The 22,741-nt window shown below is 40.0% G+C and overlaps 1 protein-coding gene across 1 annotated transcript in view; it reads left to right on the top strand.

Annotated features, from left to right (window-relative positions):
* Positions 1-22,741, top strand: part of CAMK4 (calcium/calmodulin dependent protein kinase IV) — a 90,894-nt gene that overhangs the window by 55,378 nt on the left and 12,775 nt on the right. Inside the window, exons 5-8 of the mRNA XM_008629211.2 lie at positions 11,811-11,901; positions 13,712-13,786; positions 17,811-17,886; positions 21,529-21,655. Coding sequence (XP_008627433.2) covers positions 11,811-11,901; positions 13,712-13,786; positions 17,811-17,886; positions 21,529-21,655 — 369 coding nt within the window. The remainder of the gene's footprint in view (positions 1-11,810; positions 11,902-13,711; positions 13,787-17,810; positions 17,887-21,528; positions 21,656-22,741) is intronic.

The following is a 22,741-nucleotide window of genomic DNA, read 5'->3' as shown; positions in this document are numbered from 1 at the left end:
CAACTAAGAAACAGAAATTTACATTTTGTAGTTTCTTATGGACATCTCCATTACAATAGCAACATTTGGAATTAAGAGAGATTCACATAGAAACCAGGAAAAATATTTGAAAACATGATTCTCAAGATTCTTCAGTGACAAAATTTTAAATTAAATCACTATCTGTCTTCCAGTATTAGCAGATCTCATAAAGGAAAATACTTGTAGCCTTCTGGATATTAAAACAATAATCATATGGTGTATTTTAAAAATTGGCAGCATTGCCTGAAGTTCTGGACTAGAGTAGCAAAACCACAGGGAGGTTTCTTTGTTAGACCATAATTAAACATCCCATTTTGATCTGTTTCTGGTGTTTCTAAAATGGAGGAACTGATAGCAAATTCGGGTTTACAATTTGGCATTTCTCAGGGTGGCACGCAGTATTTCAGAATTCCAGGTGTCCAAACAATGAACATGGAGTGCCTTGATAAAGTCGTCATGATTCCCAGAAGAACGTAAAATTTTCTTCCACATTCGAGTGTCTGCACAAACCATGTAATATTCCTTTACAGAAAACTCATATTTATAGTAGTGTACAATCTAAGAAAGGTTTTCAATAGAAGCAGTCACCTAGGTATCAGAGATATCTGCAGGCTACCTGACCTCTTCCACTTACTGACAGATGAGAATTTTATACCTCCTTCCAGTTATGTTTTTACAGGCATAGGTAATTTTTATTATTTTGATTTTCTAAAATACCTGATTTCCTTACAAATATTGCTGGTACCTTTTAAAGTACAACAAAAAAGTCTGTTCCTAATGCCATCACCTGAAGAAAAATTCAGGCTCAGAAACCTAGAATGGAGATGGGTCTTACAAATTCTCTCTGTTTTGGGATCCTAAGTAGCTGTCTGTGAAGTTTGGGTTTTTTCACCAAGTGCCCATGATAGACCATAATAGATATCTTTTCTCAATTTAAGTATTTAAATTTCCTGTTGTAAAAACATGAAAGTTGGGGATCGTTGGCAGGTCTAGCCTGCAAGGTGTACCTCAAGCAAGGAGATGCCTGAGATATGATGTTGCTGACAGAAATGATATTTTGTTTTCCTTCCTGATTTCAGAATAGGAGAGTGTGTGTGTCACAGTTCTGTGAGGCTGAGATCAGTCTTAAGTTTGCCACACCACCACTGTGGTTTAATGTAATGGCACCTGGAAGACTGAGGTTGGCTTTTGTATTGCATGGGCTGAGGGCTCATGTCTAGCAAATGAGTAAGTGGAGACTCTTCTGTGCATGTACTCTTTGAGGGCTATGCTGTTTAAAACTACATTTTGTAAAAGTCTGTCGCAAAAGTAAAAAAAATTTTTTTTTTTTTAATATAATATGGTTGATGCAACTTAAATGTGTGGTCAATATTAGGCTTAGCAAGTGATGCTATTACATGCAGGCCAAACTTCACCATTCAAGGAAAGCAGTATAATTAACACAAGAAAACATTTTTGTGTCATTTACACATAAAGAAGGATTCAAATGCAGGATTATAAGTATCCAATAGATTAAATTATGTATTTAAAATGATAGACTTTTAAAAAATGCATCGTTTGGAACAAGAGTTTCATGGATGGACAAGAGAAGTTTCATCCTCCTTGGTTTATTACCCTGAAATCTCACCTTTGAAACAATTAAAAGTCTGACCCTACCAAAACAGTAATTTTCTGTCAGCAGTGCCAGCTGGCTTGTTACAGACCATATCCATGCCATTAAATTGTGCCAGCCTTCAAAAAAAATGGCCAAATTGCCTGATGTGAATATCCTTCGGCTTGAAAAGCAGGGTGTTGTTTTGATCAGTGCTAATTTACCCAGGGCTGTTCTAAACACTTGAACAGTGTAGACAATTGAGTATTGGCACCCAGGAGAACTTTCTGACATGGCTTAACTTAGGAGTGTACAGTACAGGCAGAACAAAGTCTGCTTGTTCAAGAGCATATAGTAAAGACTGTAACTTACCCATTTAAGGGCTGCATTACTTTATGAAATATCCTTCTTAATAAAAGGAGATAAATTAATCAAAATGAAATTTAGTGCTTTGATTAGAATACAAAAAAATCAATTTCTTGAAAAAAACCTAAAATATGTTGGGGCAGAATGACCAGATGTGCACCTGTAGCTAGTTAGGGCATTGCATTCTGGCCCTGTTACAGGTAGCCTCGAGCTGTGGCTAGTGAAACCCTGTGGTCAGTGAAACCCAATGCTGCCAGAAATAGTTTTCCATCAGCTAAATGTCTCTCTGATGATGAAAGTCATTGGGACCTGAGCTAGCACCAGCTATCATTGAGAGCAGATTTAGATCTATTCTAGATTGGTTTTCGTATGTATCTCTTCAATTTCCCAATGGCAAAGCCAAAGACATTACTGGCTTGCAAAAACAGTACTTACTTTTCAATAACCTGTTCAGAATAGAGAATCTACTTAATTTTTAAATTTGCTAGAATTGCAGAGATCTTGCTGAATTTTGTATTCTGTATAGGGATAGCAGATTGATAAAAGCCTTCCTGTAGATTTATGCCAATGGCTAAAAGGAAGAAACCTGATTTTATAAAATTGCTCCCTGCTTCCTTTCAAATTTGTTGTAGTAGCATTACCTTACAAAGGCACATTAGTGTATTTATGAAACTTTTGAGGTTGTTTTTTTGTAGGTTGGTCTTAAAAGAATTCCATCTCTAACGCTATTTAAATATTTTTTCATGTCTTGAAGTTAATTAAAAACTCTTGTGTATTAGCAATTTGTTTGGTTTTTTGCTTGTTTATGTGACTGTGGTCAAGAAAGTAAAAAATGCTGGAAACAGAGAGTGAGAATAACAAAGTGGTAGAATGTAATGTGCATGTGATGCTTTTTTTGTCTTCTGACCTCTATACAAACCATAAAACCTCAGCACACTGTGGAGCGTTGGTTGTGAGAGCTTTCGTAAGTGAAGGAGATTGAGCAGAGAGGTTCTGTGTGTTGAACAAAACTGTAGAGGAAATGCATGCTCGTACCAAGGGCAGAACTGCACTGCTAGGTTTTGGCTTTTGCTTTAAGAGAGGGGGTGTTTTTGGAGGAGTTTAGCTCTCTTGGGTTTTTTTGTACCTCACAAAGAAGTGTACTGTACCTCAGCAGGTCTGACAGATCAAGTCACACCTGTTAAGTAAGTTCTGCCCACTGCAATTCTGTGGTATTATCCTGCATCTATTACAATGGTTCTTTTGAATTTCACCATAAATTACTGAGTTTTCCCAAAACAAAATACATCCTTCACCTTTTCCATATCCAACTGGAGAGGGAGCAGGCACTGGGAAGGTGCCCAGTCTGTGTGGAGACTGCAGTGGGAAGATTGCCCTGCATGAGGGGTCTAGGCAATTGCAGGAGAAGATGCATCCTCTTTGTCTTCTGTACCCCAGACATGCAGAACAAACAAACAAACAAAAAAACCAAACCAAAAAAACCCCAAAACCAAACAAACAAAAAAGAAGAAAAAATAAAAAAAGAAAATTAAGCAGAGTGGTTGTATGAGCAACATGGTAAATGTATGTTAATTCTTCTCTGAATTCAGATAGTCTGCAAGTGGGCGGCTGTTCTGGATGGATTTAAGAAAAAAACACTATATCAAAGCTCTTCTATCTATTCTGTTGCTGTGGCCTACTTACAGTTTAAGAGGAGAATTTCATGCCACTGCAGACAGTTATCTCTCTGTACAAAGCCCGCTCGTTTGGGAATTGTGTGGGAAGGTGTGTGCGTTACCGTCTCCTACATATGTCAGATTGTACAGAAATTACTGTACATGATTTGCTGTCACCACACCTGGTGTAGTGTCGTCATCCCTAAGGCTGCTTCACTCTTCTAGAAGCTGGAACATTCAAAAGATAAAAATGCTTCCAAATGTAAAATAAATTTAATTGTGGGAAATGCAGCTGAAAATTTATATAACCCAATTGCTTAATCTAAAACCTCCTTTCTGACCTATCTCATAACTTTGAATATTGTAGATCAGCAAAGAAAATAACCAGATTTGGATTTATTCATTTATGCTGATGCATTTCTTCATTCTTTTTCATAATACACAGATTTATTATCTGAAATTATAAATCAAATTAGTTGTGTTAATGCATACTTATGCAAGGTACAAAGGCAAGTATTCTTTGTTCCACTAAAACAATGTTCAGTTAAATTAATCTAACTAGGCTAATTGACATTTTATGAAAATGTTTGGAAGTTGGTTTATGAAGTAGCAAACATAGTGGCATACTCCTATTTCTCAGAGCAACCACTAAAAGCAAGACAAGTGCAAAGAATCAGATTTCTGCGAGGTGTTTGTAGGATTTTTCACTATTTGTGGCCTTTCTAAGCCTCTGTTTTGTTGTCATCCAGACACTGAATTCCAAAACTTGCTGAAATACATCCAGAAAATAAATTGATGTTGGTTTTGTCCTCTGTGGTGATAAAATGGTCCTCTGTTCATTCAGTCCCAAAACCAACATAACTACAGGAAAGAAATGGTGGCAAAGGGGAGATAAGGATCTGTATATAACTGTAACTTGATCTCACACTTTTATTACTGAAACCTTGTTGATGCCTCTGGAGCTGGGTTCTGACCTTACCATTGACGATGTTTTTTTATTTGGTGTCTTTTTTTGAAGCTCTTTAAGTAAGAATTCTAACATACACTTCTGCAAGACCTCTTAAAACAATCCCTGTATTTTCAAAATTATTTCCATTCTTGTGTTCTATTTTGTACAGAAAAAATTTAACACTAAATAATGTTTTTACCATGTAAGCAACAGAGTCAGATAAATGCACTTTTCCATAATCAGCACAAATAAAACTATCCAATTTCCAAAGCCAACGCATATAGGATTTCAAGTCCTGCTCTGCATTTAAAGTTATGTTCTGCCTGGGGGATAAATGAAGCACAGGAACAGGCTGCTCATGGTAGCTGTATTACTATACATATTTTAAATAAAGTCTGACAGAGTTGAAGTAGAGGAATTTTACATGGATTTCAGTGGGGACAGCACCGTTTCAAAAACAAATTATTGTGTGTCCCCATTGCCCTTTGCACTTGTCACTCTGACATCTGTGCAGCTTACATGCCTCGACAGTTTCAAAAACGTGGAAACTGAGATGCAGAAGAACTGCCTGGTTTGCCCTAGGATAAGCCTAGGTAGCTCCAGGTGACATACCATATCCTCTTATCAATCTGTAACTTCCTGGCAGTTGTTGAACCTCTGAATTGCAAATTGGCTGATACATGCATGAGATTGTAACAGTACATAGGTGCTCACCAACTATAACATTTTAGATATCTCTCCATTTCCCCAAGCCGCATGTGCCTTGTTTTCCAAAGTCTGCACCAATGTGGAATGTAGGATTCCAGGTACATTTTCAGTGATGCATTTTGAATGTTTCTCTGTACTCTGTAAGATCTGTGCTGAATGATGACTTTAGATATCATTACGTGGAGACTGGCTTTTCCATTCTACTTGTATAAAGTGAAATCACTCACCTTCCTAGGACTAGAAAACAAATTTTTTTTTTCCAATATCTTTCTGGTTTATTAAAAGTTGATTTAAGCTTCCTCTTAACTGATGCAAAATCTGTATCAATTAACCATGCCTTATTCAAACAGTATATGGCTGTAATCAAACCAAATTACTGTGCAGTAGCTTTCATTATGCAATGACACTCTTTTGTGCAGCTTTTGTGAGGGCTACAGAACGAGCTTAATTACAAGTCTAGACATTCCTGAAAAGGGAGCAAAAAACCTCCCTGTTTTCAGTTCCTTATGCATGTAATGACTGCATTTATAGCAGAAGATGTCCAGCGCTGGCTTTGGTTCAAAATCCTACAGTCCTGGTTTCATAATGAATTCAACATGCAAGTCCTACATATATTTTATCAAGCAGTGAAACTGGTGGAAATTTTCCGTTTGAAAACATGCATGAATCTGGTATTCATGACAGTGGCTGTCACATTTTCAGCATCCTGGACAGATATTGCTGTGATGAAACCACTGCACCCACCACATCAGACATCAGGCTTCTCCCCACTGCTAAACCAATGCACACAGAAACCAGTCATCATCAGTCCTTGAATAAAGGTCACTGCTCAGGAACAGACCGTCCTGGAGTTAAAGGAAAGCAGAGAACAGGTCAGGGTCTTCATGCCTGCACTGGAATAACTCGAGGAATTCAAAGGCTGAAGCCAGGAAGGCCAAGACAGAAAATGAGAATGCATCTAGCATGAGATAAGAAGGGTAGCAAACTTAATCATCCTCGTAAGAAGAGCTACAGGTGAAGGAGACCTACTGAAAGATATCTAGAAGAAGGGAGCACTGTTTCTGCCTTTTTCTTCTCTTCTAGTTTCCATTAAAAGTTCAGTTATACCTAGATGCCTAGCACATTTAATAGCAGTGACTGAGCTGTAAAAGATGAGCCTAGAATAGGAAAAGATTAAGTGAAAATTAGTTTCAGAGTGTATTCAAATAATTTAGATATTCTTAAAATTGTTTGCACCCAGTGACCTGCATAGTACAATCTTTAAAGAACAAGCTTTTTAAGCCCAAAATAGATTTAATAGATAACACTCACTTCACTCACTTAGGATGGAGGCTGGGCAGAGAAGCAGATATATGTAGTACTCACTTCAAGAGGAAGAAGGAACGAATTAACTTCACTCCCCCAAAAAATCTGAAGTAAATTGTGAAGAACAGAATGTGGGGCATCTGGGGGATAACAAGGCATGGAGGTCATCAGCAAGGTAGGATTTTGTTCAGACCAACCCATGCCAAATCAGGCTGACTTTTTCTCAAGCAGGGTAAGGGACATTGTTAGTGGGGGAGAAGCAGAAGATATTGCACCTACTTGACATAAGTAAAGCTTCTGGTACTTTACTCATCTGACAGTCTTACAATAAATTAGGGAAATACTATCAAGGTTATGTCATTTTAAGCTGTCTAGAGCCTGGTTGTTTCTACTGAGAGGATGTCTATCAGTGTGTCTGAAGATCAAAAGTGGAGGTTTGGGAGAAGCCTTCCCTTCTCCGCTTTTTTAGGGTTTTGGTTGGTAACCTCATATGATGGAATAGAAGGTCCACTTATAAAAAATTCTGTACACCATAAAATTGGAGAAAGGTTCAGGTATGTTGCAGGGTAGGATCAGGAATAAAATAACTTTGCTAAAATTCAATGTCCTTTTTGTACATTCAAGGACAGTGGGAAAAAAAGAGAAAGGACTTGAAGGTTGCACTGGATCAAAAGGCAGACAGGAGTGGTATACGTTGGAAAAAAATGGCAAATACATTTATTAATACATTCTATAAAGTTTGTCATGTCACAACAACTGGAATGCATTTTTGCATTTTAAATACATTGGTGCAAATTGACATTGACCGGAGGAGAGAACAAGAATGACCACAAGTCTAGAAAAGGCTGAGCAAACAAAAGTCCTTCAGTCTTAGAGAGAAGAATGCTTGTGTACATGGTAACAAGTATTCAAAAGGTTCTTGCAAAAAAAGGACATAATCTGCTTTCTGCCTCTACTGCATATAAGAAACAGAGCAATGGGCTTCATCTGCTCTTGTCAAAATCCAGGTGAGTCGCAGGAAAGCACTTTGTAACAGTCAGGAAAGCACAGCCCTGTAATAAATTGCTTGGGGAAATTGTAGAGTCTCTAGTAGCAGAGGTCTGCAGGAAAAAATTGAACAAACTGTTGTAGGTGTAATTGATGCTGCCAAGGAGCATAGAGAAGAATAGATGATTCAGGTTCATTACAGCCCTACTTTTTTACAGTTCTGTGTACTGGGTACCATAAATAAAATTAAGGGATAAGGCTAGAGTTTTAAGCAGTTTGCATTTGTCCTTTTGTTATAAAATCTTTCAAGTTAGATAGGTACCTGAATTATTAAACAACAAAATAAAGAACAAAAGGAACTCATGCAGCAGAGTTAGAGTTCTTTAGAAAAAAGCTTAGGGGGAAAAAAAAAAAGACAAAAAGTCTTTCTATTGCAGTCATAGTTAAAGTCATGGAAATTGTCCAGTCAGGAGTTGCTGTTGTGTACCCCAGGAGTAAAGGCCAAAATGAAGACTGCCTTCATTTTAAGCAAGTCCTACAGAGAAGGGCCTGTATGTCAGACTCAGCATGACCTGGTGTCATGATGAGTCTGACCTCAAAGTTTATCAAAGAGTACTGTGCTACTCAATTTTGTCATAAAACTTTTGTCCCGGATTATCTGGGATGTCTTTGTTTTCTTTTATTGGCTGGCATTCTCTATTGAAAATCTGAAGAAAGTTAAACCAGGATATTTTAGCTACAGTGAGAGTACCACATCATGATCACATTTTAATGTGCATGCTATATTAAACTGTTCTGCAGTGCTGTGCATTTACAAACTCTACATCCAGCCATAGAAATGAAGTATTTTCCAAGTCTTATCCATACATTTTATGTGGGGAAAGCGATGTAATTCAGCAATGCCTAGGGTCATAACGTGAACTCTGGAATGATATCTGGGCCCAGATCCTGTCTTTTCATCACATAACTTGGTCATTGAGAGACATAGCATATAAATATTAGAGCACAGGATACCTGTCTTATAATGGAAGTGTCTTATAATGGAAGTGCACAATGCCCAGATCTTTACTACAAACTGGGAAAATCTTTGAAGTTGTGCTGCAGAGACTCTGCCTGCAAAGGAACATAACTTTTATTAAAATCTGTATATGAGAAATAAAGGGAGAGCAATCAAAACATAGCACATATAAATTAAGTGTTATACGAAGCGGATTATGCTGATTTACCTAAACCTGTTTCTCAGCCAAAATATTTTAGCTCAGAATACTGCTCATATTTATACAAGACCAAGTAGTAGTCCTGTCAATAGCAGGAGCTCTAACACAACATGAGGAGCAGAGCTATTGGGACAGATGAAAATTTACCAACGTGTTAGTCCCAGGGAATCTACAAAGTAAGGCAGCAGTGCTGAAAATGGACAGAGTGTTGCAAGGGGGTTGTGGAGCGGGAAACTCTCCCAGTGAGTGACTGGCAGCTCAGGCTGGAGCACAGGGGGCCACTGCATCTGCTGGAGACCTTTAGTAACAAGGCTGTTTGGAGGCAGACACCTTTTGCAGAAATCCAGCCAGCTGTCTATCCCCTCAGAGGGCTATCCCCTCAGGGGATCCACAAGCCTGACTGGTACTTCCCTGAAGAATAGGGTATCCACATCAATAGAAACACTGGGGGTTTTTTGTTGGATTGGTTTTGGGGGTTTTAACCATGTTGCCCTTTTGTCTGTTAGTTCATAACAAAACTATTGACCCTATTGGCCAAACTCAACAAATTTGATGTGTTATGAAAGATACAAGCTGCCAACAGTAGGTCTGTTAAACCCAGGACCTGGCAGCATGAGGCAGCCTCAGCCATGTGCATGTCTTGTCCCAGCCCAAATATGAAGTCAAGAAGGAGAAACAATGGATGAGGAGAGGAGCAAGGGCTGATTTTAGGGTGTGACATGGCAGGACCTGTGTGGGCTGCAGAGAGATGTCAGAGGAGGAATTCTGGATTAGATGCTGGGAAGATAAGGGGCGGTGTGGTGAAGAGGGAGTAGGTGCAGGTGTTGTGATGAGGGCACATGAGAGAGAGACCTCAGATTATTGCAGTGACAATCTTTGAAGGCATGGGTTAAGTTATTGAGGCAATTTTCATTTTTTGGGCACCCCCATCGTGTGATTTTTATGCAAATGGTGGGCTGGACAGAGGAAGGAAGTTTTCCTACTTGGGGTTTTGTGAATTCGTAACAAAAAAAACCAGTTCACACTCCAAGTTCAATACAAATTGATTAAAAAGTCAGTCAGTCATGAGGCACAAACGTAGTTAGCAGATGTTCTCAGTTATGGTTCTTGCTGTGTCTGAGAAGGAGCCCCACAAGCCAGTCTCATTTTATGACTTAAAAGGGAGGAAAAGTTGAACAGCTTCTCCCAAAGTTTGTCCCAAAATTCCCTCCCACAAAAATGTGTTTCTGGAAAGAGAAGAAAATTTCTATGTTTTCAGCCTCACAGCATAAAATGTTTTTAAGATTATGGGCATGTGTTGAAAAGGACCTGCTAAAACACTGCAACAAACTTAGCTGGAACATTTCTCTGCACAAATTTGATCAAGGATTTTTTGTGCAGATGAATTGGAAGTGTCTGTTTTCCCCCAAGTGATCGTGAAATGTCTGATCCTTCTCACTCCTGCAGAGGCAGCTAAACTGATTTGCAGCACATGAACACAGATCAGTTCAGACATCTCTTACTGTCCACCGCAGTCTGATGGCTTTTGGTCACTTCCTGTGTGTCACTATCACCTCAGTATCAAACACATCCCTGCTATGCCACGGGAGCACCTTTGCTACAGTTATGCCTTCACTGGCAGATGAAGATATATTTTTATGCAGGGTGGACATGATTGTTTGCAGCCATGCAGATGTGGCTGCATTAAAGGATGTAGCAGGGTACAATCCATCAGTTTCCAGATGTTGTTGGCTGTTTTTACATTGGATAATTGATTAGTTATCTCACTGTAGAAAACAGCTGGAACAAACACATATTTCCACTGTGAAGAAAAGTGAGAGTCTTTGGCTGATCTCCAAAAGCCACATCATGACAAATCCTGTGACTTTAGGATTGCAGAGGAAGTCAATAAAAAACAGTTATTGCACTGTGAGAAACACACAGGTGAAAAGCACAGAGTGTCACTAAAACAATGCCCAAGGGCAGAGCAATTATTCTTCCTTAATGTTATTTAATTACTGCCAATTCATACAAACTAAAATTCCAATGAGATACACAGTCAAGAATTCACCTCAGATGCTAACTCAAGTGCACATTATAGCTGTGTTGTCTAGGTGAATATTCAACCATTTGTCATTTCCTGCATAAATATGCACACAGACTGGGTTTTTTTGGTAGTGGAAGCACAGCTGAGGAGATGCTACTAAAATGTAGAATATGAGACTTTCGAGTAAGGTAATGTGATTCTACCCTTAAGCATTTCTCTTCTAAGACTTCAGAGCTTTGTGTGAACATTTTATCAACAAGAAATACAGAAATTATTTCACTAGTGTATCCTTTTTTGTCTATCAGTATATTGTATATTACATATTTTTTTAATATTTCTGTCCATAGCAGTGTAAGTGGCAGCCACGTGTTCTAGAAATTTTTCTTTCCATTAGTGCAAGGCAGGAATTCAATGGTGAGTGAATTCACCTGTACTGCATGTGCTTTGGCAAGACAGATGGATTTTTGGGACTTTGTAATTGAGTGGTTTTAAAACTTGTAAGAAGTCTGCACCAGTGGACTCTGAGCATTTTGTAGCTGACCCAGGACACCTACTACATCCTTTCGACTCAAATATGTCTATTAAATTGTTTAATAGTTATGTGACCATTTTTCTATCTCTCAGAATGTTATAATGTACAGAAACTATCTTCCTCTGAGCTGGACTTCCACATCTCAACATTTATTAGATTGCTTCTTAGGAACTACTGCTGTATTTAAAATTCAAGGATGCTTTCTGAGATGATTTTTGTTCCCAAATGAATATGATCTCCACCTTCCCAAATTTTATTTTCATATTCAGATTACAGTATGAATTCAAGGATCCTATGCTGAGCAAGTTTGCAGAAAAAAGAGCTGCTGAAAATTAATGAAGCAACTCTGTGTCACACAGAGCAAATGTTAATCTGCTACTATAGAGAATTAGAAAGATGTCAACTCATGCTTGACCGTTCTCACTTACATGCTTTGTCTTTCTCTTTTTTTAGTACCTGCATGCAAATGGGATTGTGCATCGGGACTTGAAGCCAGAAAATCTACTCTATGCAACACCAGCACCGGATGCACCATTAAAAATTGGTGAGCAGCATTAAATATGTGTTTCCCTGCATCAGTAATATGTGCTAACTGATGTTTGGAGTATATGCATCTCACGATCACCCTGTTTGAAGCCAGTGCTTAATGAACAGCATGTTACTTCAGCGGCACAGCTGTACATAGTAGTTTCAAAACCAATGCAAAACTAGATGCTTGCTTAGAGAATTTATAGCCAAAATCATGCAAAACGTGGCAGAGAATAAACCACTGAGAACGAGAAGGATCATGAGAACAGCATAAAGCTCTGTGCACCACTTGTATGCCCCTTTTTTTCTGTTGAACTAGTACCTTAAGCGGAAAGATATATTGGCGTGAAAATAAAAATGTACAGATAAGTGGTAGAAAGCAAACTGAGCAAGGCTGACTTCTGTTTTGAAGGCAGATTTGAGGCACACAGAGAGATCTTTGCGAAGAGCACAGGGAAGCTCTCTGAAGTACGGTCAGCATCACAGAGGGGGCGAGGAAGGACAAGGCTCTCCTGATCAGGAATGTATTGTGCCAGTTCTGTTGGAGATGGCAGATACTTCCGAATGGTATGACCTCCAAAAGTTCTGGACACGCCTAGTTTTTGCCTGAGCAACAAGGAGTGTCTGTGCAACTCTTTTGAGCCATATATCACCAGTTTGGAAACACCGCTCCCTTAGGAGTGAGTGTTTCCACGTTCATCAGGCTGGTGTTCATCATGGGTTTCTGGAGCCAAATTTCCATGAACTGGCCTCAAGCAATTTAGTATAAATTTCTAGGAATGTCTTGGCTCTCAGGATGATGATATCTTAATTTATGTCTTATCCTAGTTCTTATCTTTGATAATAAGATCTAAACTTGATAATTTAATGCAGCACCAGTGGTTTTGGTTTGACGTCCACAGTGTGTAGGCCTTTTGAAGCATTTCCTAAATGCCACAATTCTTCATCTTCCTGGTAAGGTCATTGCCTTATTTAAATTGAAATCCAGTTTACAATGAGTGGCTGTGTCTATAAAAGTAAAATGTATTTTTAATTAGATAAATAATTATACGTAAAGGATAATCGTTTAGGAACAAGTGACCTATTTTTATCCTGATCTTGAGTCAAAACATTCTCTTTTATGTTCAGTCTAACAAAACAAAATCAAATACTTTTATTTTACATTTTTAAGGCAAGGGTGATTGTCATTACCTAAACTGGAATTTGAATAAGCTCAGTTTATTCTTGGTGAAAAAAAGAGTTGTGAACACTTCCATTTTTATGACTTTTAAAAAGGAGTCATGCAAGTACTGTGTGTATTGTCATGAAGCCCTTGCTTTCTGAATAGTAATTCAGGGTGGAAACACTCCAGAAAGGATAATCAATACTTCTTCTGGCACCATCTTTATGCACCTTTCTATCAAAACACTGCTGGGATTTTGTCTTGCAGAGACTACATACTCTGACCCTTGTCCAAAAAAGCAACCTGAAATTTTTCTGATAATTTTATTGGATTACTCACAGAGTGGAAACTGCATATATACCTAAAATACATTTCTGGATTTCTGCTTGTATGCCTTTAGGCCTCCCACTGTACTGGCTTTGCGCAGTTTTCAGAGTAAAATACAAGCTACATTTCTGTCAAACAAGAGCCAGGAATACTCATTTGTACAGCAAATTTTGCTTCTGGACTGCAGTCTGGGTAGATTCTTTAAATCAATGCTTACTTCTCGAAATGTCAGTACCATTCATTTAATGTATAAATGTTTGTTTAATTGCATAAACAACATAAAAACCACATAATTACAGGGAGTAAGAACATTAATATTCCCAAACCATCTTAACAGCTGACTTTGGACTTTCCAAGATTGTGGAAGATCATGTGACCATGAAGACAGTTTGTGGAACTCCAGGGTACTGTGGTATGTTGTTTTGTTACTTACTTTTGCTTTTATAACTTCAGAGTCAAAGGAAAGAGGACACTGGAGAAGACCATGAGATCACTCTGTTACCTCGTAGAACAGCTGGTAATGCAATTCAGGTGACATTGTCATTGTCTATTACCTTCTATGACATTGCCTGCAAAGCACACACAGGTGCCAAATCTGCTTTAGAGCAGCACCTAATTCCAGTCCAGTTCATTTCACAAAACTGTATTTCACATATTAGCTATTAGTATTCTGATTGTCTTCTCTTGGGACAGTGATACTGGCAATGACACACATCCATAGTTAGAGCTTAGCCCTTTTTAAGCCCAACTTTGTATACAATAAAAACAGGATAAGGCTTATTCCCATAGAAGAGCCCTCAGAGTTATGTTGATTTGGTGGGAAGGATTGAGGCTGAATATCTCTGCAGAGAAGAGAAGAAAGGAGCTTTGTGCCTATAGTCATGTGCCTATAGCAATCCTTGATTTACAACTCAAGTTAACTGACCATGCAGAATTCCTGGTGCCCGGAAAGTATTCAAGCATTACTTCCCAGAATTGGAGGAAACCCAGGAGAAATACTGTTTAAATGCCAAATTAAACTATGAATAATTGATGGTTCTGGGCTGCCAGCTCCCACATCCTGCCCACCCATCTATCAGCAGCTTCTCCAGAAAGGACACAGCAACAAAAACACATACTGGAGTCTGAATACTTTGGCATCAAGACTTGACAATCTACAGTCCTTGGGATGTGCAGATGGATGCAGAGGACTGAAGGCACAAAGATGATCACAGAGAACTTAGTTTGCTGCAATCTTGTGTCTTCAGTGAACTTAACAAGAAGAACAAGTGATTTCTGAGAGTAGCACAAAAATTAAGCCAGTGCAAAGCAATGATTCATGATCAGTCTGTTACAGGCAACATCTAAACTAACAGCAGTGTGTCAGACAAATCCATTCACCAAAAGCAAACTTCTGGAAATCTTAAAAAATACTAAAAACCATTCTGTTCATAGCTCTGCAAGTGTTATGTGGGAAGGGGAAGAGATTGCATTGATGCATGTAAGTACAGCCAGCCCACTGTGCTCCAGAAACGTGGCAGTCATCCCATGTGCACCACAGATCCAGTGGGACCAGGGTCCTCAAGCTGTGCCTGTCAAGCTGCTTGGGCAGACATTGACACCTCTTGACTGTTGCAGAGCTGGAGTTCCCCAAAACTGCCTGGCCTTTCTGTCTGCTCCTCCCTACAGCAAAAGCAGCTGCCTTAAACAGTCTGTCTTTCCTTCCAACTAAAACGGAATATCAAAAATAAAGCCTAAATAAAGTGCCAAGTGAATAGAATCATAGAATCATGAAGGTTGGAAAAGACCTCCAAGATTGTTAAGTCCAGCCACTAAACCATGGCACTAAGTGCCATGTGCAGGCATTTCTTGAGCACCTCCAGGGATGATGACTCCACCATCTCCCTGGGCAGCCTGTTCCAATGCTTTACCACCCCTTCTGTGAGGCCTTTCTGTCTGCTCCTCCCTACAGCAAAAGCAGCTGCCTTAAACAGTCTGTCTTTCCTTCCAACTAAAACGGAATATCAAAAATAAAGCCTAAATAAAGTGCCAAGTGAATAGAATCATAGAATCATGAAGGTTGGAAAAGACCTCCAAGATTGTTAAGTCCAGCCACTAAACCATGGCACTAAGTGCCATGTGCAGGCATTTCTTGAGCACCTCCAGGGATGATGACTCCACCATCTCCCTGGGCAGCCTGTTCCAATGCTTTACCACCCCTTCTGTGAGAAAATTCTTCCTAATGTCCAACCTGAACCTCCCCCAGTGAAGCTTTAGCCATTTTCTCTTGACCTACCATTGTTAACGTGGGAGAGGAAGCCAACCCTCACCCCACTACAACCTCCATCCAGGTAGTTGTAGAGACTGATAAAGTCTCCCTGAGCTTCCTTTTCTCCAACCGATACACTCCCAGCTCCCTCAGCTGCTCCTCTTAGGACTTATTCTCTATACCTTCACCAGTTTCATTGCCCTTCTCTGGACATGCTCCAGCCCCTCAAGGGCCTCCACGTTGTGAGGGGCCCCAAACTGGACGCAGCACTTGAGGTGTGACCTCACCCGTGCCCAGCACAGGGGGACGGTCACTGCCCTGCTCCTGCTGCCCCACTATTGCTGACACAGGCCAGGAGGCCCTTGGCCTCTTGGCCACCTGGGCACAGCTGATTCATGTACAGTCACTGTCAACCAGCACACCCAGGTCCTTTCTTGCTGAGCCATTTTCCAGCCACTCTGCCCCCAGCCTGTAGAACTGCAGGGGGTTGTTGTGGCCCAAGGCAGGATTGGCATTTAATTTTGTTGAACCTCATGCATTGTCCTTGTCTCATGGATCCAGCCTGTCCACATCCCTCTGTACAGCTTTCCTAGTCCCCGCCTGACTTGGTGTCATCTGCAAACTGACTGAGGGTGCCCTCGATCCCGTCATCCAGATCATGATAAAGACGTAAAACAGGACTGGCCCCAACACTGAGCCCTGGGGATCCCCTCTGGTGCCCAGCCACCAGCTGGATGTAACTCCATTCACCACCACTCCCTGGGTCCAGATGTCCAGACAGTTTTTTACCCAGTGACACCACCACTGTCCAAACCATGAGTGGCCAGTTTCTCCAGGAGAATGCTGTGGGAGACACTGCTAAAGGCTTTACTTAAGTCCCCATAGACAACATCCACAGCCCTTCCCTCATCCACCAGGTGGACCACCTGGTCATAAAAGGAGATCAGGTTGCTCAGGCAGGACCTGCCATTCCTGAACCCCTGCTGGCTGCACCTGATCTCCTGTCCTGTATGTGCTGTGTGATTGCACTCATGATCTTCTCCGTGACATTCCCTGGCACTGAGTTCAGGCTCACAGGCCTGTAGTTCCCTAGATCCATCTTCCAGCCCTTCTTGTGGATGGACATCACATTAGCCAGCCTCCAAATCATCTGGGACCTCCCCAGTTAGATGGGACTGAAGATCAATGATGCAGAGCAGCTTGGCAAGCTCCTCCACCAGCTCTCTCAGCACCCTTGGATGAATCCCATCTGGTCCCGTGGACTTGTGAGTGTCTAAGTGGCTCAGCAGGTCACTCCCTCCCTCCTCTTGGATTGCACAGGGTCTGTTCTGCTCTCTGTCCCTGTCTGCCAGCTCAGGGGCTGGTTCCCTGAGGATAACAGGCCTTACTGTTGAGGTCTGAGGCAAAGAAGGCATTAAGTACCTCAGCCTCTTCCTCATCCTCAGTTCCAGTGTTTGTCTCTGCATCCAATAAAGGGTGAAGATTTCCATTGGCCCTCTTTTTGTCGCTGATGTATTTATAAAAACACTAAGGAGCAGCGTGACGATCTCCTCCACCAGCTCTCTCAGCACCCTTGGATGAATCCCATCTGGTCCCGTGGACTTGTGAGTGTCTAAGTGGCTCAGCAGGTCACTCCCTCCCTCCTCTTGGATTGCACAGGGTCTGTTCTGCTCTCTGTCCCTGTCTGCCAGCTCAGGGGCTGGTTCCCTGAGGATAACAGGCCTTACTGTTGAGGTCTGAGGCAAAGAAGGCATTAAGTACCTCAGCCTCTTCCTCATCCTCAGTTCCAGTGTTTGTCTCTGCATCCAATAAAGGGTGAAGATTTCCATTGGCCCTCTTTTTGTCGCTGATGTATTTATAAAAACACTAAGTAAAATACTGAAGTTAAAGCGCCACCTTCTTGGTCACATTGTAGCTCCAGTGCAGCTGTAGCTTTCTGTGGTTCCTTTTGCAAATGTAAAAAACAAATTGAAGCCGAAGTACACTTCTCATTTTATTCTGGGTCTGCCTGGGCATGACTTCTCTTGTTTTATATTCAGTGAAGGGAATCATTTGCCTAATTAAGAGATTAAGGGGCAGTCCTAACTTTTTATAAAAGATACAACTGTGCATGGACTTTAATTGACTTTGTGACTGTTATTTCGTCACTCAATTTTCATGTTACTGACAAGTGTTTTGTCCTCTGCAGCACCAGAGATATTACGGGGATGTGCCTATGGCCCTGAGGTGGACATGTGGTCTCTGGGGATTATCACCTACATCCTGTAAGTGCAGACAGTGCTACAGAGAGGTTCACTTTTTAGCACCCATGACACCATGAGCTGTGCCATTGGAAAAGACAAGATCCTGAACTTTAATTATTCTATTCCTAAACTTACTGAAGTAAGTCAAATCCTCGAGGAGCATGGCAAAGCAGTTTAAATATTTGATAAATACAACACTTCTTCCTGAACAGCAGCAAGATCTGTGCAGAATCATGCTATTAATGTGAATGAGTATAGACCAAAAGTTCCAAACAGCTGTGTCTAAAAGTAGGTATTTGTGTCTAAGTCTTATTGTGGCTAGTCATGATTTAATTGGTAAGAATTGTAATTACTTTATTGAATTGATTGAATCTTTCTAAGGAAGACTATTGAGAAGGGAAAATTGCATATGACGTATTGACTCTCCTCTTTACAGGAGAGTAATTATGAGACTTAATTTAGACCCTTGGCAATGACAATGCTAAGACAGCTTGTGTAGTTATACACAATATTTCTAGGATGCCTTTTATGGGAATAAAATGAGATTTTACACAGGTACCTTAAAGATATGGAGGATTTCATACATGCGGACCATTATCCCTCCCCTACTAGGATTAACTATGTCCAGCAAGTACAGTGTGCAATAATACAATTATTTTGTTTTCGTCTTTTGCAAAGAGAGAATTATATTCTCTAATGTTTGTACTAAAAGCCCATGTAAGGATATATAAAAACTCTGATGGTAATGTCAGGAAACATCTTTTGTTCTGCACATAAGACTTAAATAGTTCACATGTCTCCTTTTGGGTACCTGTAAATAATAGGCTACAATATTCCTACTTGCCATTTTGTTACCTGCTCCTTTTTAAATATGTGTATCTTTGTGTCAAGGTCTGGTTTAAGATCCAGACCTTGTGTTGAAGATCACATCTCAGATATTGCCTGCCAGGTGTTCATTTCTTGTCACTTCTAGGGTTTCCACTCATGACAGAGAGATATGAAATTTGCCAGCAAAGTGGTCCCTTAGACTGGAGAGGTGACTTTTGTTGTCCCTTTATAAAGCCACCTAGATTAAGTTATGGCCTTTCCTAGTTATTCAAGGCTTAATGAAGTTGTAGTACTTCAAACTAAGAGCTTTTCTTGAGCAGAATTTGTTTTCAAATGTAGGCAAGCTCCAACCAAACTCCAACCAATTCCTACCTGAATTCCTATCTGGAGTGGCATTTTTTAAATGCAGCTTCTCAAAACCTCCCAGCTGTTCAGGAGATGCTCCCAAGCCACATTAAACCTCTGCATGTGTGTAAACATAAGTGTGTGAGTTCCTGCTGTGTATGTGGCTGCATCCAGTATAGATATTCTTCTATTCTTCCTCCTTCTAATCCTGTCCCACTCCCACCTCGAAATCCAACTTGATCTACAGGAACAAGCCAGGCCAAAAATCTACCTGGCTGTCTCTTCCATTTAGCTTTAACAGTATTCTACATTTAGAACTCTTCTATTGTGTGTAAAACTGTGGCTGAATATGTCTGATGGATTAGAAACTGAGACCAGAAAGGTACATGTAAAATTACTAATTCATTAATCCTGGAGCCCAGAGGACAATGTTGCATGACTCAGTCTCATAGTTCGGTAGATGAAACCCACTACCATAGAGTAAAAAAAAACCATTTCTCTATGTCCCCCCAAAATGGAGTGGATGTAAGAGTCAACAACCATGTTACAGAGGATCTGCATAAAACTGTATCTTGTCATTAATCAAAGTGGATTTACCATTTGATTAAAAGAAACTTTGACACATATTTTGACAGAACAGTTTTTCCTGAGGCAAATTATATTAAGACCTATTGGTGAACTGTCATAATTCTAGGGAAGCCACATCTGTGGTTTTAAAAGTCAATAGGAGCAGTCCTTTTGTATTCCCAAAGCAGCTTAGAAATCCTTCTGCATGTTTGAGATGCAGAAAGTGGTCAACAAATACAGAGGCTTTGCCTGTAGTTGAGATTGCATGGATTTAGTTAGAGGTGTTATTTTACTAACTTACTTAAAAGGACACGAAACACAATATGGTCATTTTTAGTTGGTTTTTAAGCTGCTTGCATTGACTTTTCCTTTATTTTTAGGAAATCAATTTAAAGTGAATCACCATAATAAGATGTTATTTCAAAATAAAATGAAATCAAGACCAGCTACCCTAGGTCTTGCACTGATTTAATTAATCTAATTTGAAATCACACCTCTAGATTTACTCACCTACTATGGCATGTAGCAAAAAACCCCCAAATCTGTCTGCTGAAATATATTTTTAGGTAGAGGCATATATATAGAAACTGTTAATAAGAAAACAATAGGTGATGGTAGTGAGTTGCAGTGGAAACAGAGAGCTCACTTAGGAGGCTTCCAACACATTCACAGCAAGGCTTAAGCAGGTTCTTACTGTCATGGGTTACCCGGCTTCAAAAGGCAGTTTGGGCTGAGTCAGTGAGGGGCCCTGCTCAGGGGTGTTCCATGGGGACAGCAGGGACCTGCTGCAAGCCCAGAAATGGTGGTGGGAGTGGCAGCAAACAGGAGGGGAGCAGCAGAGGGTCTCTGGCTGGCCACCACCTACTGAAGCACGAGGTTTGGAGGCTGGATCCTTGTGTTTTAATATATCTCTGCCAGACTTGGAAAAATAATGTGCCCAGAATGTGCTTACAATGAGGTGTTTCTCCTCTTCAGCAGTGGAATGTGATGCAGCTGTTCCACCCACGGCTATACACCACTCCCAAACCCACATTTCTTCCTTGAACCTTAGCCTCCTTTTTCAAGCACATTGATTGTGTTTAAAAATACAAAACCAAGTTAAAATGTAAGGTTTTTCTAGATTTGTTGCTGTCTTGATCTTTATGATCTGCTGTTGTTTTCCTCTCATCCTCTTACTGCTTGTTGCATTTTCTGGAGGCAGAGCAGCAGATAAACTTTCTGTTAAGCTCAGATCACATACTGGCTGAATAGGAAATTCACTTAAAAAAATCTGATTATGTGTGCAGGCATGATTAAAGTGCAGTGAAGCAATAAAAATGGACATTATATGAATGGAAACCACATCTATGAGTCTGCTTTCCCTGGGGCCAGCAGTGTGGATTTCTGCTGGTATCTGTATTATTCAATATATTCATAAATGCAATCATTAGCAAGATCACAAGATTTCTAGGTTTCATGTAGGTTACCTAAGTAAAGATGAGGGCTGATCATGAAAACCTACCAAAGGTTTTTACACACTGTGGCTGATAGGATGAAAAAATGTACAGGGATGAACATGACCAAAAATCAGTCCTAACTGGATATGTAAAAACTTCTAACTTCATGTGTAAGATGGGTTTCCTCAGCTAATTCCTATTCCTCTGGCAAGAGTTACAGGGATTCTGATAAATGTTCTATGATCCTGTATTATTAGTTCCAATTAAACACTTGTGAAAATACAAAAGTAACAATTAGAAAAGCCTTTCCCAGTGCTTAAGAATACTTACGACCACATTTCTTTCTGCTCTGTAGAATTAGGAGTTCATGAGTTTCCCAAAGTGGTCTACGGGATACAAAGTGGGGAAAAATACTCCCATGAACTGTTTCTAACAACCCAAGACTAATTAAACTTTGATAAATTAATTTCTTTTTTTATCCTTGCAGACTTTGTGGCTTTGAACCATTTTATGATGAAAGGGGAGATCAGTATATGTTTAAGAGAATCCTGAACTGTGAATACGACTTTGTGTCCCCCTGGTGGGATGATGTGTCTCTGAATGCCAAGGATTTAGTAAGTAAAGCAAAAATGAGACTGGAGTATTTATATTGCTGCCACTGACAAAGAGTCCGTTTTGAGGTGGGGGCAGAATAATTGATTAATTAATTGTTCATAATTGTTTCCTCTTGTCTTTGCTATATAGTGCTGTTAGTATCCCCTGTTAGTCCAGTGCTGTAATTTTGCACTCAGAATCATGGATATTCAGGTTCTTCTCTGAAGTAAGCCACAGATTGTTGGCAGCTGTCACAATCTTCATGCATGCCTGTCTTTCCTTCCAGCTCTGAAGTGTTTCACTGTTCCTCTTTTCTGGGCAAACACCTTCAGGGGAATAGAAATAAGCCCTTCTTTTTCTGCACTTTTCAAGCCTGAACTTTGGGGAAGAATATAAAAAGGAATGAAACTCCCCTCATCGCCCTGCTTTTTCTGACACACTTTTTCTGTCCATTTAAAAGACTGTTTCCTTTTAAATACGGTCCATTAGCAAAATGCAAGGGCTGGCATGCTGTCTGCACTGTATTCTTTTATTGCTGGATAAAGTAATTTGGATCCAGGAGACACTGATCTGCGAAGATAGGTATGCTCGAGTCTGACTTCTGTCAATAATAACTTGCATAATTCAGTTATTTCATTAGCACTGAAAACACAAGTGCTCTGTTCCATATTACTTATACAAACTGTGCTACAAAATACTACGTCATTTGTGTTAGTGAAGTACTTCAGGATATTTCAAATGGAAGGACTGTAGAAGTTCAAAGTACTTTTTTGTTGTTTTGTGAGATATGAAGTTTTTCTGAAGCCAAAAAAATATAACTTACTGCTATATAAACAGCAGTCTGCAGGTAAAGCTCTTGTCCAAACTGCTCCATACTGTCTTAGTAAAATAAGGCTCAAAGTTTCAGGTTTGAACATTGTATAGCAAGTTGCAGATAAGGATGACGAACATGACTCTCAAAACCCATATTGTGGGCAGTTCTGGGGTGTTCAGTTGAAGTGATTTGCTTAACTCAAGTTCTTCCTTGGAGACACAACCAGTATTCACCACAATGCCTGTTATCCTGCACCCACGTCAGGGCACTAAGTTTCTTTAAAAGCTCTCTG

The sequence above is a fragment of the Corvus brachyrhynchos genome, unplaced genomic scaffold, assembly GCF_000691975.1.
Source record: "Corvus brachyrhynchos isolate BGI_N302 unplaced genomic scaffold, ASM69197v1 scaffold433, whole genome shotgun sequence".
In the NCBI taxonomy this organism is placed as follows: domain Eukaryota; kingdom Metazoa; phylum Chordata; class Aves; order Passeriformes; family Corvidae; genus Corvus; species Corvus brachyrhynchos.
Note: the sequence above shows the minus strand (reverse complement) of the source record. Positions and strands in the feature narration are given on the sequence as shown.